The sequence below is a fragment of the Salmo salar genome, chromosome 18 (assembly GCF_965601325.2).
Source record: "Salmo salar chromosome 18, fSalSal1, whole genome shotgun sequence".
Taxonomy (NCBI): Eukaryota; Metazoa; Chordata; class Actinopteri; order Salmoniformes; family Salmonidae; genus Salmo; species Salmo salar.
The window spans coordinates 74,830,396-74,850,131 of NC_138308.1; the positions used below are offsets into that span (position 1 = coordinate 74,830,396).

General features: G+C 42.9%; 1 protein-coding gene across 3 annotated transcripts in view; it reads left to right on the forward strand.

The window, feature by feature from the left end:
• The window catches only part of LOC106577622 (ubiquitin carboxyl-terminal hydrolase 53), a 61,674-nt gene extending 45,961 nt beyond the window's left edge, over positions 1-15,713 (forward strand). For all 3 annotated transcript variants that reach the window (XM_014155839.3, XM_014155840.3, XM_014155841.3), the window contains exons 13-17: positions 1,772-2,570; positions 3,810-3,865; positions 10,666-10,735; positions 10,961-11,742; positions 11,987-15,713. In XM_014155839.3, the coding sequence (XP_014011314.3) occupies positions 1,772-2,570; positions 3,810-3,865; positions 10,666-10,735; positions 10,961-11,742; positions 11,987-12,063 (1,784 nt within the window). In that variant the 3' untranslated portion in view covers positions 12,064-15,713. The remainder of the gene's footprint in view (positions 1-1,771; positions 2,571-3,809; positions 3,866-10,665; positions 10,736-10,960; positions 11,743-11,986) is intronic.
• Positions 15,714-19,736: the final 4,023 nt, after the last annotated feature.

Sequence of the window (19,736 nt, forward strand, 5' to 3'; positions counted from 1 at the left end):
ACTAAGCGCAAACCAGGTGGGATGGCGTATCGCTGCAGAATGCTGTGGTAGCCATGCTAGTTAAGTGTGCCTTGAATTCTAAATAAATCGCTGACAGTATCACCAGCAAAGCACCATCCCACCACCTCCATGCTTCACGGTGGGAACCACACATGCGGAGATCATCCGTTCATCTACTCTATGTCTCACAAAGACACGGCGGTTTAACCAAAAATCTCAAATTTTGACTCATCAGACCAAAGGACAGATTTCCAACAGTCTAATGTCCATTGCTCATGTTTCTTGGCCCAAGCAAGTCTCTTCTTCTTGTTGGTGTTCTTTAGTAGTGGTTTCTTTTCAGCAATTCCACCATGAAGGCCTGATTCACGCAGTCTCCCCTGAACAGTTGATGTTGTCTGTTACTTGAACTCTGAAGCATTTATTTGGGCTGCAATCTGAGACTGGCAACTCTAATGAACTTGTCCTCTGCAGCAGAGGTAACTCTGGGTCTTCCTTTCCTGTGGCGGTCCTAATTAGAGCCAGTTTCATCATAGCGCTTGATGGTTTTTGCAACTGCACTTGAAGAACTTTCAAAGTTCTTTACATTTTCACATTGACAGACCTTCATGTCTCAAAGTAATGATGGACTTTCATTTCTCTTTGCTTGTTTGAGCTGTTATTGCCATAATATGGACTTGGTCTTTTACCAAATAGGGCTGTATTCTACCCCTACCTTGTCACAACACAACTGATTGGCTCAAACGCATTAAGGAAAGAAATTCCAATAATTTACTTTTTACAAGGCACTCCTGTTAATTGAAATGCATTCCAGGTGACTACCTCATGAAGCTGGTTGAGAGAATGCCAAGAGCGTGCAAAGCTATCATCAAGGCAAAGGGTGGCTTCTTTGAAGAATATCAAATATAAAATAGATTTGGATTTGTTTAACACTTAAAAAAAAATTTTTTTGATTTTTTTGATGTGTTCACTATTATTCTACCATGTAGAAAATAGTAAAAATAAAGAAAACCCATTGAATGAGTAAGTGTGTCCAAACTTTTGACTGGTACTGTATGTCCCTACAGTGAACTTCACCACGACCCCATTGTTCACATCCCACACTACGCCCCTGCTGTCTTCCTTAGCAAACCCTGTGTCTTGGGTTGGAATGGCATTGAAAGTCAGTTGCTGCACTTGGCAACGTGTCACAATCTACTGGCATTTGGCATTACAGGCGGCAGTTTGGATACTACGCCAGCTTGAGTGCAATGTTGGAATCAGAATTAGCCCTGCAAAAAAAAGTGACTTTCCTAGCGACCTCAACCAGAAAAGGTTATTTGGACCATTAAACCACCCACTTCTCTCCTCCCACCCTACTTTGGCCTCAGATTAATTGATAGGGTTTTGTTTGCCTCATCTTTTCAGTCAAGCCTTGGTGTAATGTCGCCCAATGTGTTTATTTTTTCCCATTTTGTAAGAAAAACATAAGATAATTTCATGTCATATAGAATAATAACTTCTTGCAATGAAGCTCCAAATAGGTTTTGCTAGACGCTTTCTACCTCATTCTAGCCTACAAGAACGGAAAGCAGCTTAATAAGCTCTAGGGTAAATTATCTTGATCGTTTTTTCCTTCATATATGTACAGCAAAATCTGTAGAAAAAGCTTTTCCACATCCTTTTAAGTAGCAGACGTACCTCTAGGACAATGTCCTTACAAAACATGTACCCACACAATGCACATATCCTCCTAAACCACTTGAACAAATTCTCATAAAATCCTTTCATTCAGATCCAATCCCAGAGAGGTACTCACGCTCCGCCTCCCCACCGGAGAATGGCTTCAAGCAGTACCTGGATACGCACCTGTATGCCAGCCAGGGCAAAGGACCCACCAAGACAGAGAGGACGCCCCACTTTGGCGGCAGGTCCTCCTCACACGAGGGGCCTCCTCGCTCCCACTCCAGGGTCCAAGTACAACCAGCCCCTTCCAGCAGTAGGGGTTTCGGTGGCGGCCATTACAGCCGGAGACTGGAGCAGCTCTCCAACGGCTATGACACAGACAGCAGTCGGGAGGGCAGCCGTAATGATAGCTCCAGCAGCAGCAGTAGTAGCAGCAGGCCCAGTCGGCCATGGAAGCCCATGCGTGAGGTGCTAAACGTGGATAGTGTGATAAGCGGTGGTGGTGGAGGGGGTCACGAGCGCCGGCAGCACAGCCCCCACCGGAGACCTTCCAGCCAGGAGAGGACGCCACCCCCCAACGAAAAAGACAGGGACCGGGACTTCACATGGGGTGGGCGTGAAGAGCACAAGCCCAAGAGCCTGATGACCATCTATGAGGATGAGCAGCGTCCTGAAACGGGCGGCAGCCGCAGTTCGGTGGAGTCAGAGGGCAAGGACAGGTCAAAGGGCACCACTGTGATGGCGAACACACTAAAGGTGCGCAGCGACAACTGGAAGATCCAGCGCACAGAGTCAGGATACGAGAGCAGCGACCGGCTTAGCAACGGTTCGGCCAACCTGGACTCACCCGTGGTGGAGAACTTTATGTCCAAAGAGCTGAGGCCCATACCTGAAGTACACCTGACAAGGTAAACAGGAGTGTTATTTTCTGTCTCATGTTGTTGTTTCTCTAAGATCATATCATATATCCAACTTCATTCAGTACTAGTTTGTTGATAGACACACCTTGTATTCACTCACTCAAACAGTTCCAAGTCAAACGCTGTCTCTGCCTTCCTCCAGCTATAATCTCTTTGTCACTCGTGTTATGATTCGACTGAGAGTCAAAATCCCTGCCATTTCTGAATAATTAACCGGTGCAAACAACTCATTCTAAAAATAGAGCAAGACATTTTTTACGTAAGTGCACATGGAGCAGAATCTGCCAACGTTATTGTACTAGGGTCATCGTTTGTCGTCTCGGCAGGGTGTCTTGTTTGGCGATGATCCCAACTAGCTGACGACTGCTCTGCTCCCAAGAGGGACAGCCAGTCGATGGCCGAAACAGGTCTAACCAGTGCAAGCCAATGTCTCCTGACAGTGGTGTTTTCATTATAACAACATAGTTAAATATGTTAATTCATCCCGATGTATATAACAAACATTAATATACAATATAAATACATTGCTCAATATGTTGGAGTGAATAATTATCTGTTTTTTGATAAGTCAATATTAAGACTATATGGGTCTTAATGACTAGTATTAAATTAGACATTCTATTGCACTGTTGGAGCTAGGAACATAAGCATTCTGCTGCACTTGCTATAACAAATGCAAGTTTGTGTACACCACCAATAAACTTTGATTTGATAATGACTATATAGAAATCCATGTACAAATCTGTAAGTGAAATCTCACAAAGGCTTTAATATAGATCATCTCTTTAGATCTCTGAACTTCATTGGTAGTTGATTTTAAGAGGCGATAGTGGAACTGTATCTAAACACTGTAGCTATTGTATTGGCATCCTACGATTCAGTGCTCCATTGCTGTTGGGGCACAATAAGTATTGACTTTTCTCAATGTCCTGAATTCATCAATGCACCAACCGAGAAGAGAAATGGATGTGAGCCATACATTTCCCAAAAGAAAAAAGCTGTTTTTGGTGGATTAGTATCGTATTACTCCACAATAAATCATATACAGAACAAAGTAGTGTGGATTTCCGTGTTTACGCTAGCAGTTTAGATCCAACTTAATCTCTTTTAAAAGGTCAGTTGGGGGAAAAACCTGAATGCGGAGAGACACCGTACAAAGGGACATGCATAGAAAGGCCTTTGTCATGTGGCGTCAGCGTTTGACCCTACTCAATTTGTGTATTTCAGGGACCCTTTCTCTCACCGGAGAGGTGACAACATCTTGCACTCCTCCTTCTCCTATGGTAAGTACTACAGGGTAAAGTTTCCCCTAGGTACAGATCTATGATAATCTTCACCTCCCCCAATCCAAACCATAACCATTAGTGGAGAAAATGCAACACACTGATGTTATACTAAGGAAATTGTGTTAAACATTGGGGTTAATCCTTTGTGGAAATTAGCTGTTAGTTGTCCTGCATCCCATGATGTTTTGTGCCAGTTACCTTTCGGGCCTCACTCCTTATTTGTTTTGCTTGTTTGTAAGTTCTCAGAAAAGCCAAAGAATCTGGCAGAATCCTCAATTTACACCCCACCTTGTCATATTGTCCTTTGCCCAAGCATAAACACACAAAAAATATGAAATGAGGCAGCTGTGCTAATTTTGAGTCAATATTTTGGCTACCTGGATGAGCTCTCATCAAGACTAAATGTATTATTGTGTAGACGATGGGGAAAAAATAGGTAGGAAATATATTTTTCTCTCAGTCGCTTAACCCAATGTGTCTGATATGGAGAGAAAATAGACTCTGGTGCGGTCATTATCAGAGAATGATATGTGCTTCGGAAGTTACATTTTTTTGCCCCCGAGACGTTTATTGTGCAGTATAAAGTCTAGAGTTATTAAGAAACACCACTCTGTAATTTCCTTGATTTATGGTCCCATCAGTTGTGCTAAGGTTAGAGCCCAATGGTGGCGATTTGTTATGGAAGTACACGTGGGATTGGTTTGTCATTTACTGGACCGGTCCTTTTCCAGAGCAAAGTTAATGTGTGCTTTGCAGTGCACAGAGAGTTATATGGTGTGTTCTGCCCTGAACAATGCATGTATGAGCCTGAAAAGTGGCAAGGAGAAGGGTGAATATCAATGTATCCGGTATTTTAACACTTAACCCTTAATTTGGAACACTTTTAACACTTACCACCTAGGCACCCTGTTTCAAAGAGAAGTGAAACAAATCTTACAAACTAATCAATAACTCCTGTGTCTGATTGAAGGCAACAAGCTTTTAGTACAACAAACAAATAAATACAAGTCAGGTTTACAACTAGCTATTTTAGCCCCCAGACAAGATAGAGGGAGATTAGTTGATATGAATAGCAGCAGGGGAGCTCACCGCTCGGCCACCCCTCACATACTGTATCTGTTTTTCATCACGTTCCCACTGTCTGAACCATCCATTCCAAGAGAGAAAAATAGATTTGTTTTGTAATGCTCCAATCTACGGCAGCCCTTTTAAACACCCGTCACCGATTCTCAGAATTGACCGTGGAGTTTGTCCTTACAGAGCAGGAATGATGAGCGAGCTCACGGGGGCCTCCCAGCTGTGCCAAGCCGGGCAGAAAATGCCATGACCCGGCCTGTCAGAAGGTGGCATTCACACACACATAAATAAAATGCCATTTTCTGTGGCACCACACTTTTCCCCTCCCCTCCTTTTATTTTGTCCTTTCTTCTCAATAACAACAAATGGGGTGAATGCGAGGTCTCAAACATCAGTGTTTAGAACAGCGGGACGGTGGGTTGGTTTTACGTAAGTCTGGTGAGCTGACTAATCGAAGCGGAAAAGGGTTGTGTTTTATGTCTGGCCTGTGAGCATCTGTGTGTGCAGAGCAGAGCAATCCATGTGGAAACACTCCCTGGCAAGGAAACAAACACTTTTGAAGCCTTGATGTATTTATCACCGCTGCGATTTCTGATCCCCTTAGGTTTTTTTTTTTTCTGGATCTGTCATTTTTAGCAGTTTCATTTAAAACAGTGGGGATCAATTAAATAGTATTTTAATTCCTTCACAATTGTATTAGCTTATTGCACACACAGTAGGCCTGCAAGAAAATCCATTTATTTAATTGTTCTGGCAACACTTTGATTGCTATGTTCTTTGCTTCCGGTGATATATAATCTGTAACAAAATGTCAGATCTTTCCAATTTTCCAACTATTTATATGCTACCTTTTTAGGAAGGCTGACTTGTTGATAACCTGAGTGTTTGATATTTGAGTCACCCTATTTGAGCCAGGGCTGTTGCCTCTACTCCCCGCCATTTGCAAATTGTATTGACAAGCTCCAGCAAATGTTTTTGAATTCAATTTGGCAGGAGTTCAGCTGTGAGCCCGGGCTGCGCTGCAGATTCCAGAGGTCCATTAGAGGCTACAATGCTTTTTAAGATCAAAGCTGGCCAGGATTCAGTACAGACGTAAATAGTAAACACCATTTTATAAACGACAAACCTTTGTTTTGTCTGGATATACTGTTATGTCTACAAACAACAGTCATAAAAGTAGAGAATATGGATGTTATGTCTAGATCTCTTCTGGAACAGCCGTCCAGACTTTGCCCACCTAAATGACAGCGTTACATTGTTTTTGTTACAAAGATGCCAGACAAACCACAGGGTGCTAAAATGTGAGGGCTTCGAAAAGGTCAAGGCTGCTGGGAGATGGGTGGAAAGTCCAGCCACTTCAAACGGCTGTATCCAAGCAGTAAATCATGCCCTCGCTTGATTTACTCCGATTGGCTCCCGTGGTTCCCCAGACGCTTGTCTGGAGGCATAGACACACACTCTGCCGTGCTAATTTCTTGTTTTGCTAGAGTGTTAGCACAACATTGCTAACACTTACTGAATATGCCCTCCCTTCTCCTTCCTCAGAATATCGACCTGTTTCATTCACAATGAAAGCCATATTGTGCAGTGTCAAACTACCCCCAAATGAACACCTACATGCACCAACCTCTGTCACCAAGACACAAACTGTCTCTATTTATTGCTATGTAGGTGTTAATTTGTCTGTGAAAGACGGAATATTTTTAGCAAACAAACAATTTAAAATATTAAAGGGGGATAACTAGTCAGTTGTACAACTGAATGCCTTCAACTGAAATGTGTCTTCCGCGTTTAACCCAACCCCTCTGAATGAAGTTAACGTCGTTGTGTTCAAGCATTTGTGGTGGCGTGTATTAGACTTAAGGCATGCCTTTGTGTGTGTGCGCCCGCTGCTTTTGAGAGCACGCCTTGGCTCTGCTGCCTCAGCCTGTTTAGATGGAAAGAGTGCCTTTGGCTCCCAATGGGTAACCAAGCACAACCAAAGCATTTCCATGTTCTCAAAAGCTTAATAGGACTCTTCTGCATATTAATTTCAAACAATTATCCAGTCATGTAAGCTACCAAATCTCTCAATTTTTAATACTCACATTTTAATGAAGATAGTAAATAGATTAAATTCATGGAAATGATTAACATAAAGCAGTTTCCGAGAAGGATTTCTTTCTCAGTCCTGTGTTGTGTTACTGTACTTTGGTCTATGCCGCATCCAAAATAACACCCTGTTCCCTATACAGTGCACTACTTTTGACCAGAGCTCTATATGGGGCCCGTTCAAAAGTAGTGGAATATTTAGGGAATAGGGTGGCATTTGGGACGAAACCTATGACTCAGCGAGTTGGGAGCTGGGTTGTAATGCTCCCATGCTCCCAGGCTTAGAAAGCCCATTGACACCACTTAACAAGCCTGTGACTGATGTGTTAAACTTCGTGTTAATGCCCTGGGATAGAGTCCAAATTTATATTGCACCTTTCGGCTTGACTGGGGTCCTATCAGCACTCCCATAAGCCATACCAAGTGGGTGGATTATGTTGAGTGATGAGACGATTTTATTTTTAAAATATTTTCAATATTCAACAATATGAACAGGCATTGGGGTTAATAACAATTTCAATTATTGTATTTATGAAATTCGTAATGACTTTAAAATGAATAATTGGTTAAATTGTCAGCATTTTAACAAACTGTTTGTCTAAGTAAATGTGGAGTTAACACCCCAGAGAACTGATCGATTAATGTACAGACTGATCGATTAATTTAAAAGTGTGAATTTGAGCAACGTGAAAGGTAATTCGCTTGTGAGATCTGATATCTTTGGATCCCTGCCATCCACACCAGCTTGAGTTACATCCCTCTGATCAGTGTCTTATCCAGTTTCAAGCTGGAAAAGAAACTATCTTTAGATGTCAATAAATACTCTCGACAGCTTTTGGGTCCTCTGATTACTCAGATGTACCATCAGATCGAATTTAAACTTGTCAAAAGCTCTACATTTTTTGCCATGGTTCTCTCTTTCTCCTCCCATAATTGATTTGCACGAAACTGAATAGGTAGTGTGAATGCAAGTATGATTGATGTCAATGAATTTGAAGGACTGCAGATCAGCAGAAAACCCTGCGCTCTACAAATCTTGACTCGGCAATCTTGAAATTGAAACGTCTGAAGTTGTTTCATTTAGTTGCTTCAACACAGCTATTTAAGACGTTCAAAAAGCTCTTAAATTCTAGTTTTAAAATGTTTCATAACTGGGAGAGGTTGGAGTTTGTGACACCACGTGAGATATTTGGTAAGTAACCTGAAGCTCCTATATAGATGCTGAGCTATGATCATAGCGTTTTGAAAGAATGTGATTAGTAAAATGTTGATTTGATTGACAGCTGTCCTTTCGACTGCTCAGGATAGTCCCATTCACTGAAATGGGATCAGTGGCATCAGTGATTTTCGTCCACAGAAACAGTATCTTCGTATAAAAATCACCACTGGAACACTAAATATTATGTACACAAACACCAGAGGCCATATTCTATCAAAGACAGCAAAGCCGGGTGTACACTACATGGTTTTGGCCCCGATTTGGCTGTCCCAAACAGGTTTTTAAGATCGGAGACAATGTCGTTGCCTACTCTCGAGCAGGAGCGACGACTAGTACTAGTATGCGTTCACAAGCAATGTTATTCAGTTCAAAATGTTGGCTAGATATTTAAACTCTATATGGCAAGCGTGAATGTCTGACTGAAAACATTTATGAGGCTGCTTTTGAGCCACAGCTCATTCTAGCTACATTAACAATCTAATGACATCATCACATTGTTTTTGCAAGAGAGCATAGTATGGAGAATCCTCACGCCCAAGTGAAGAATCTTGGAGTGTGTGACACCCATTTGTGCCAGATCGTTTAGTGTGGGCACCACGACGTTGGCAAGACAAAAAAAACTACAGGAAAGACGGTCGTTAAATGTGAGCGGCTCAGCGACGTTAGGATTTTGAAAATAGTGTACACCTGGCATAACTGGGTTTCAAAGTGTGTGCTCTTTTGGATTCATCCAGTAAAACACATTTATTTTTACAGTGTTGAACCAAAGAAGCATATTCAAAATATGCTATCTCGTTGTGCGGAAATATGTATTTTTCTTACTGCAGAAACCGTATTAGCGGTTTTGATTCATAGGGACACAAGCTTATCCATGTTGTTTCTTATGGCAGCATGAGCAACTTAATGCCACTGTTAGCCACACAGTTTCTGAACTATACTGTTGAACTTGTTGTGCCCCTAAGTGCGAAGAGATGGAACAATGCCACATGACTTTGTTAATGCACCGTATTACAGAGGTATACATCAATTAAGTTGTTGGTCTCTAATGCCTATAGTTTTACAACTATCAGAGTGACCCCAACTCTGCCGTTAACCACTTAAGAGATTATTCAACCATTGATTTGATGGTAATCGGATTGCCGATGTCTGAACCATTTTGGGATCTGGTTAGAGGCATTTCTCTAACCGGAGAGCCGCAGCTGCCTTGCTCTTTGTTATACAACAGCTATGCTCCCCAGTCCCTCTGGTTCTCTCGGCAACAGCCGACACGAAGAGAAAGGATTTGCTACAGTAAGAAGCAATGTAAACTCCAACCCACTTTGTTTTCATATTGATATTGTTATGGTTGCTTGCCAAAATTGCAAATGAATAGCATCAAATTGAGAATCGCGACACGGACTTAGAGACATAAAAGCACGCAGCGTTGAGAGAGAGAGAAAAAAGTCAGATCCGAGCGTAATAAATGCATGCCAGCTGAAGGGTTTTAGCCAGCAATGCTCCTGCGGAGAGCACAAAAAAAAGGAAAAGGTGAGAGGGTGAAAGCCGAGAATGCTTACACATCACAAGACAGCCTAAGCCTTATAAAATGATGCACATTTTCAACCATAAACTTTTAGCCACACTTCCTGTGAGAGCCCAAGGGCCTTAAGAGGTTATATTGACACACGTCTCTTTGCAATGACATGAAAGGTAAACATGACATGGCCCGACTTTCTTGCCCTAGTTTGTTTTAATCGTGGTCATGCCCTTCTCTGCAACTGTCCCACTACCACTGATGGCTCCCTATTTAATCTGCTTGTCACTTGCTTTGTTGACATAGCTCACTGGGTCAGGCTCTGCCACTGTGGCCTAAATCTGCAAGGTGCAGAAAGTCCAGATGCTGGGCACCCTCTGCCTGTCACACCCCCACCCCCCTCGGTTCAGGGTACGACCCTCTCCCCCGTCCCCCTCTCCCCACTGGGTTGAATTCCTCACTTTGCATTAGCAAGGATTAGCATCATTAGCCTAAAGGCTAGCAGATTGGCCTGGGCTTTGGACTTTAGCATCCTCTGAGGGGCCTTGGCCTCGCTCATGCCGGATCAGACAGTGGTACATGGGGCCCGAAGGCACTCTACCAGACTGCCTCTCTACTTTGATGCGTCCTCCGCCAGCACCGGGCTAGGCCCACAACCAAGTTAGATAACATGTCTGTGCTAGAGACAGGCAGGAAAATACTGTGAGTCTATTCAAACATGGGATCAGAGCAGAGTAACAGAATTTTTTGGGGTTGTGTGTCAGTGAGGTTAAGGGTTAAATGTATTTTGAAAAGTCGTTTTGAGTACTTGATTCGGAATAGGGCAGTCTTGTTTGTGTAGTTGTAGCAAATTAGTAGCAATCTATAAAATCAAATGAATTTATTCTTATCTTCCAGGTGAACACCCAACAAAGTCTCCAGACCTGCAAGATGCACATCTCCTCAAATTGAGTCCAAGATTACAAAGGTAAAGCATGGTTATTTTACTACTTACAGTTGAGTGAAAGGGTTGTTTCTTTGATTATTTGATCTGTAAACTGGATATAGAGCAAAGATTCCAAAGATTGGTCTCTGCTATTCACCCATTTTGAAGTACCAGTACTGATGCTAGTGATAAAGTATGCAATCTTATTCTGGATAGACTGTTTCATTGATGTATGGTTCTTTTTTTTTTTTTTTCTCCCTGCAACAGAAGACGAGCCTTCCGATATACGCCTGGAATTCTGGAGAGGAGGGACGGTATGGATGACAAGCAGGAGGATAACGTCGATGGCAGCCCCAGCCTGGTCAGCCCCTTTCCCCCATACCTGGCCCAGACCAGCAGCTCCGAGTGGAACAGCTCCGACAACCTCACCGGGCCCTTCTCCGAACAGGAAGAGACCAAGCCACTGGTCCCCAGAGAACCCTCCCCCCAACCCTATTACCATAACCTAGCCCCGCCTCTCCCCCCAAAGACTTACACCCACCGATCGACAGACCAGTCGTGCTTCCGCGCTCACCATCTCCAAGAGCCCTCCCGGACGAGTACCTGGAACGAGAGCAAAAATGGTCCGATCCCGTCCCTCTCCCATACCACCCTCCACCGGTGGATCGAGACACCCCCCGAGCACAAGCTCTCGTCTGATGCAAGCTCCAAGTCAGGCTCGTCGGACCAGGACCGGAACGATCTGTCGGCCAGTGAGAGTGGAGAGGAGAGGTTCCCCAGCCCAAGGCCAGGGGACGACATGGATGACCTAGACTCCCCGATCGCACGGGGGATGGTTCTCCCCATGGTCCTCCCCACCACATACTTCTCTGTGGACAACTGTATGACGGACACATACCGGGCCAAGTACCACCAGAGGTCCACCCTATACACGGACACTAAAGGTGGGGAACAGCACGCGTCGTCTGGTGAGAGCGACCTGGGAGATGGGTGGCTCCCCATCCCTGAGGCCCAACCTGCAGACCCCCCCAAGAGCCGGCCTGAATCAGGTAAATGGAGTTGTCTGTAGATAATTTGCCACAGGACGTGAAAACACTTGGAGCCCAAATTGTTTGTGGTCATACCCACTTCACCATTTGTTTATTATGACCAAAGTAAAAGTATGTTCCTGCTATAGATTTGTTTCTCATCAATAAATGTTACCAAAAGGACCAGAACTTTCATTAAAGTCTATTACAGTGGAGGATACTGTTTTCTTCGTGTGTTCTAATCTATGTCTCTGGTCTTTTGCAGGTTACTCCACCAGTAAACATACTGCAAAATGGAATCCTGTAACACCCAAAGGACTTGATGAACATGGGTTTCTATGATAGAAAGTCCTGTTGAAGGGCCTGGTACGAAAGCCACAGTTAAAACAATCATCTCCTCCTACATGTTTTGAAACCTTACGGTGATGCTTATTTGTACAGGTCTCATATCAGAAGTCAGACATGAATCTGGAATGCCAAAGAGATTGGTAACTCCCAAAGGCAGTAACAACTAGTCTGAAGAGTACTTTTCAGTTCAGCAGTAGTCACAGGAGTCTTGCACCACCCCTGCAGAACAGTCTTTCTGCAGAAAAATCTTTGTACCATTGTGATTGTGGCCACTAGATGGCAGCAGCAGTAATTGTGGATTTGCACAGTAGAAAGCCCCAAAAACTACCGAAAGAGGATCTAAACCTAGGATGGTTATTGGTCCACCTCCTCGAACTTACTTCCAAGGGCATCCACTGAGTTGAATCACAGAATGTCTCCCACGAAGCCACTTTTTCCCTTTAAGAGTATATCAAATAAAATACCCGTGACAATAACCCGTCTCTAACCCATTTACAATTTACGCAGATAATCAATGGAATACTTGTATTTCTTTCTGGAATTATGCTAATTTCAGTGTTATATACGGTTACTGTGCTACTTCTGCCTATGTAACAATGCAGGGTGAGGTAAATAAGCCTTGAGCAGGTTTTTAGTTTTAGTCTTCAGTGTTGATTCATTCTTGGAATAAGGTTTCAGTTTGTGGACACTGGGGCTGGCACAATTACCATTTAACATGTGACCAACGGTTATGGATTAAGACTGTCATGAAAATAAAATAACTGTCATAACTGTAAAAAATATATATACATTTGTAAACTAACAGATGACTGAAGACGGGACGGCTGGGCATTCGTGCAGTTGAGTCCCTTTCTGTGGTAATATGGACTCTTAACAACGTGATGAAACTTGGTTGCTCCTTGCTGAAACAAGCAAGGTGGTGCCTATGCAACGGGGGGCCACAATGCAGCAGCACACATAGAAATAGAATGAATAGACCAGGCTTGGAACCTCTAATCCTGGAAATTTGACTTGTAAACTCATGGGTACACTCAATGGCTGCCTGGTATTGTGATGCAATAATTTCAATGGTTATGTAGATTGTTCATTCAAATGTGACTCATGCAATGAAATCTATTTTTTGTAATGTCAGTTGAGTTGAATCAACAAATCACAACACATATTGATTGGTACTCTAGGTTGAAGATAATATATAATACATATATTTTTACTTCCTACTTTGCTCCTATGGGCAAAGATTGTGGATGAATGAAGATGGTTCACTCAGGCCATTTACCATATTTTTTTTTTGATCAGTTCCTGTCTACTTAAGGGGGTGGTTCTCCCGTAGACACCAATGCAATAGCATCTGGGTCTGGTCTACTTAGTTCATTGACTTCCATTTAAAACAAATGTGAAAGTGGGATTTCTCACTTCATCTTCCTTCTCTGCTATGGGTACACTCACTCCCAGTCCACCCATTATGCGATAATTGACTTGAATGGGGACACCTGTTCTATTCATTCTATTTATATGGCAGCACATGCAGTCAGTAGCAGAGAAAATGTGCATCTAAAAAATATATGGTTTTGTTTTCTGTTCTAATGTTATTGCAGAGACTGCGGTTATTTGGCTGGCCAATTGCCGTCATCGAGAATTCCATGACCGTCACAGCCCTAGTGTACACTCATCCATTGTTTTCGTAAGAGCCAGTTGGGGAAGAGAAGGTCTAAGGATTCCTAAAGATTTATAAAATTATGTATTATTTTGTATTTTTAAAATTATTATAAATTATATTTTCTATAATTTAAATGATATTCTGATTTAATCTCTTCAGTTTGTGTTGGAAAGGGAGTGTTTAACAATGAAGAGAAAAAAAATACTAAATCTGGATTTTTCTTTGGTGGTCTCAGAGGATAAATATTTTGCTAGTTAAGCCAGCCATGGTTAGGCCCTCAGAAACTAGACATCTGCCATTCAACAGTGACAGGGAAATCAACTAATTACATTTTGACTGGGTAGGACCGTTTTTACAGTATTGTTTTAATCTTCCGCTTTCTCAAAGGCCTAGACACTTCACTCCTGATAGTATGAGCAGTAGCCTAGTTTTCCCACGGTCTACCTAGCTTTTGTTGCCGTGTGCAGTGGCTGCAGCCACAAGTGTTATCGAGGACGATGTTTTTTCTGATTTGTTAACTCCCCCCCCCCCTTCAAGATGAACTTTTTAACAAGAAGTTAAGTTTCACATTTTCATAGTTTGGTAAGTGTCACTTTTTTTTTTTGCAGCTCGCGTGTTGTTCGCTATCACTTTGAAAATATGCATGTGAAACATTGTTGCATTTAAACTTTAGATCACTGGTTATTTTGTGTGCTTAACGTGATAAAATGTTTGCAATGGGAAGTAATAGTTGTACATTTTAATGGTTGTGTTTTTGGTTATGATTGGGGGCCTACTGACACCTTTTGATGTGTCACTTATCGCTAGGCTATTGCTGATAGTGATGGTGTTAGGCTACCACAGATTGTTGAAACTGTTGGTCGCATTATTCCGTGCCGGGCTGATGCGTGGCTCAGGTCTGTTTGATTAATTAATGACGTCATCAAAAAACATTGCTACTCTTGCATTAGAGCTAGTGTAAATTAAGTGTAAATGTTAACTTTTTTTTGGGGGGGGGGGGGATGTTTTAACCCCAATAAAGTCCAATAGTCACGGTTTGTAGGAGCACTACTTTAAAATGGATCCCAAGGGTCCCCTCATGTGGCCACAGAGGCACCGGGTGTTGGGTGAATCTGTTCTAGTCCGAGGTTGAATGCGAGTAGTGATTGTTAGGAGAGATGTGTCTCAATTCATTGGCATTGGCACAGTATGTGATCTGCCTTTTTTAACTGTGTATTCACTAGGAAGCAAACGGCCAAAGTGGGGAGGGACTAACCAGACTTGTCCAATAAGAATCGCTAATTTTCATAAACATTCGCTGCTGTGTTTTATACGTTTTCTATCCCTAGTTCGGATCGCAGTACATTGTGTCTCATACTCCTTTCCAGATATAAGCTTCTTTGTCTGCTCTTTTTAATGTTGCTCCTGTCCATACTGGGTAGTATGTTAAAGGTATGTTAGGTCAAACCATGCTTCTATATATTTGTCTTCTACTCCTGGGTCAAATACATGTGTCAAATACTTTAGGTGTGCTTCATTTCATTTTCCCCATACAATGGAACCAATAGAATTTGTTCCAAAAGTCCAAACTCCAAGCTAAATCAAGCCCATCTCAAACTGGTAAGTATTTGACATATGAATTTGACTGAGGTCTGTTGGTTTAACTAATCTTAAGCCTAAACCTCAAGAATGGATTGAGTAATGGATTTTAAGAGTGTCTTAATGAGGTAGAAAAGGCCTCCTTTTCCACAGGTATTGTTCTAGCTTGACCCCCAGAGATGATCACATTGGCTAGTGATGCTGTAAAAAGTTATGTTTATTATTATTTCTGTTGTCAAATATGTTTTATATATTGCTCGGCAGACTTCACTGCACAGTGCCTTTTCTATTTTTCTATGTCGAGAGGAGTTTAAATAGTAGCCATTATTTGTACAAAACTGCTTTTATAACATTTGATTTCATTTTTATTGATTAAAAATTGTTTAATAAACCATTTTATTTAACCATAGCATTGTCTACACATTTTATTTTAAACCATGAAATTCTCACTATTTTAAGTTATTCTCATGACATCATTAATGTAAATAAAAAGAAAACTTGGTAAATGTAATCTCTGCCAAACAAAATCTTACGTAAACTATTGTATTTTATGGATATGTCTGTCCATGAGAGATTAGGGTAAATACAATTGAACACCCTATATGAAGTTATACATTGTATTGTAAGAGCAAACATGAAGCTAAGAACCTTGGCGTGACCCTGGACAACACCCTGTCGTTCTCTACTAACATCAAGGAGGTGACCCGATCCTGTAGGTTCATGCTCTACAACATTCGCAGAGTACGACCCTGCCTCACACAGGAAGCGGCGCAGGTCCTAATCCAGGCACTTGTCATCTCCCGTCTGGATTACTGCAACTCGCTGTTGGCTGGGCTCCCTGCCTGTGCCATTAAACCCCTACAACTCATCCAGAACGCCGCAGCCCGTCTGGTGTTCAACCTTCCCAAGTTCTCTCACGTCACCCCGCTCCTCCGCTCTCTCCACTGGCTTCCTGTTGAAGCTCGCATCCGCTACAAGACCATGGTGCTTGCCTACGGAGCTGCGAGGGGAACGGCACCTCCGTACCTTCAGGCTCTGATCAGGCCCTACACCCAAACAAGGGCACTGCGTTCATCCACCTCTGGCCTGCTCGCCTCCCTACCTCTGAGGAAGCACAGTTCCCGCTCAGCCCAGTCAAAACTGTTCGCTGCTCTGGCACCCCAATGGTGGAACAAGCTCCCTCACGACGCCAGGACAGCGGAGTCAATCACCACCTTCCGGAGACACCTGAAACCCCACCTCTTTAAGGAATACCTAGGATAGGATAAAGTAATCCTTCTAACCCCCCCCCCCCCCCCCCCCCTTAAAAGATTTAGATGCACTATTGTAAAGTGGTTGTTCCACTGGATATCATAAGGTGAATCCACCAATTTGTAAGTCGCTCTGGATAAGAGCGTCTGCTAAATGACTTAAATGTAAAATGTAAATGTAAGATGAGTTGTGATATATGGAGCACAAAAGGTTTAGCCATGGAGGCTTGGAAACCTGAAGCTCTGCTGCCCTCTACTGCATGGAGGAGATTATGGTATGCCTCCGGATGTGGACAACATATATACAAAGGGTGTGTACCAATAATGTCTCCTTTCTCCAGAGGGGTATACTATGAAGAAAGTTAGATCTATTCAGGGTTTTCTAAAGCTAGCCAGCTTCAGTTAGCTTCCCATTCCAGCTCAGGCTTCATCTGTTCTACGACGGTGGATATGGCTCGTCTGCCTTCCACTAACTCCAGCAGGCTTGTAAATGCGCATGCATGTCGCACGTGGCTAGTTGAACGCCAAACTTTTCATTGAGATAATGAAGCATCAATCAATGGGCAAGTCAGTGCCATATTTTAATTTGTGCTGAAATCAAAATGAAAGAAAAGTTACCTTGCAAATTCAGCAGGCTATTACGGAAGTCCAGAGAGAACATAGTACATTTGAAAAGTATTCAGACCCCTTGACTTTTTCCACATTTTGTTATGTTACAGCCTTGTTCTAAAATTGATTAAATAGTTCCCCATCCCCTTCAATGTACACATGTCTTTTATACATTTTTGCAGATGTTACATTTTTGGTTGTTGAAATATTACATTTACATAAGTATTCAGACCCTTTCCTCAGTACTTTGTTGAAGCACCTTTGGCAGCGATTTACAGACTCAAGTCTTGGGTATGACGCTACAAGCTTGGTCCACCTGTATTTGGGAAGATTCTCCCATTCTCTGCAGATCCTCTTAAGCTCTGTCAGGTTGGGTGGGGAGTGTCACTGCACAGCTATTTTCAGGTCTCTTCAGAGATGTTCGATCGAGTTCAAGACCCTGTTCTGGCCGGGCCACTCAAGGACATTGAGACTTGTCCCGAAGTCACTCCTGCATGGTCTTGACTGTGTGCTTAGGGTCGTTGTTCAGTCTGAGGTCCTGAGTGCTCTGGAGCAGGTTTTCATCAAGGATCTCTGTACTTGGCTCAGAATATCTTTCCCTCGATCCTGACTACTCTCCCAGTCCCTGCCGCTGAAAAACATCCCCACAGCATGATGCTCCCACCACTATGCTTCACCGTAGGGATAGTGCCATGTTTCCTCCAGATGTGAAGCTTGGCATGCAGGCCAAAGAGTTCAATCTTGGTTTCATCAGACGAGAGAATCTAGGTTTTCATGGTCTTCAGGTGCCTTTTGGCAAACTCCAAGCGGGCTTGAGGAGTGGCTTCCGTCTGGCCACTCTACCATAAAGGCCTGATTTGTTGGGGTGCTGTAGAGATGGTTATCCTTCTGGAAGGTTCTCCCATCTCCACAGAGGAACTCTGGAGCTCTGTCATAGTGACCATCGGGTTCTTGGTCACCTCCCTGACCAAGGCCCTTCTCCCCCGGTTGTGGAATTTGGCCAGGCAGCCAGCTCTAGGAAGAGTCTTGGTGGTTCCAAACTTCTTCCATTTAAGAAGGTTGGAGGCCACTGTGTTCTTGGGGACCTTCAATGCTACAGAAATGTTTGGTACCCTTCCCCAGATCTGTGCCGCGACACAATCCTGTCTCGGAGCTCTACAGACAATTCCTTTGACCTCATGGCTTGGTTTTGCTCTGACATGCACTGTTAACTGTGGGTCCTTAAATAGACAGGTGTGTGCCTTTCCAAATCATGTCCAATCAATTGAATTTACCACAGGTGGACTCCAATCAAGTTATAGAAACATCTCAAGGATGATCAATGGAAACCGGATGCACCTGAGCTCAATTTCGGAAGTTTTACATACACCTTAGCCAAATACATTTAAACTCAGTTTTTCACAATTCCTGACATTTAATCCTAGTAGAAATTCCCTGTCTTAGGTCAGTTAGGATCACCACTTTATTTTAAGAATGTGAAATGTCAGAATAATAGTAGAGTGATTTATTTCAGCTTTTATTTCTTTCATCACATTCCCAGTGGGTCAAAAGTTTACATGCACTCAATTTGTATTTGGTAGGCTTGCCGTTAAATTGTTTAACTTGGGTCAAACGTTTCGGGTAGCCTTCCACAAGCTTCCCACAATAAGTTGGGTGAATTTTGGCCCATTCCTCTTGACAGAGCTGGTGTAACTGAGTCAGATTTGTAGGCCTCCTTGCTCACACACTCTTTTTCAGTTCTGCCCACAAATTTTCTATAGGACTGAGGTCAGGGCTTTGCAGTCCTTAGGCCATTTTGCCACAACTTTGGAAGTATGCTTGGGGTCAATGTCCATTTGGAAGACCCAATTGCGACCAAGCTTTAACTTCCTGACTGATGTCTTTGTCACGTCCTGACCATAGTAAGATGTTATTTTCTATGGTAGAGTAGGTCAGGGCGTGACAGGGGGTGTTTTTCTATGTTTTGTATTTCTATGTTGGGTTTGTTTAGGATGATCTCCAATTAGAGGCAGCTGGTCCTCGTTGTCTCTAATTGGAGATCATAATTAAGTAGGTTTTTTTCCCCACCTGGGTTTGTGGGAGATGGTCTTTGAGTAGTGTATGTTTCACCTCTGCGTCACGGTTTGTTGTTGGTTCAGTTTATTGTTTATGTATCGCATTGTTTCACGCTGAAAATAAAATGTGGAACGACACACACTCTGCACTTTGGTCCGCTTCTCCTTACGACAACCGTGACAGTCTTGAGATTTTGCTTCAATATATCCACATAATTTTCCTCCCTCATGATGCCATCTATTTTGTGAAGTGCACCAGTCTATCCTGATTCTGCCACCCTTGTGCTTCATGGTTGGGATGGTGTTCTTCGGCTTGCAAGCAAACATAACGATGGTCATTATGGCCAAACAGTTCTATTTTTGTTTCATCAGACCTGAGGACATTTCTCCAAAAAGTACGATCTTTGTCCCCATATGCAGTTGCAAACCGTAGTCTGGCTTTTTTATAATGGTTTTGGAGCAGTGGCTTCTTCCTTGCTGAGCGGCCTTTCCGGTTATGTCGATATAGGACTAATTTTA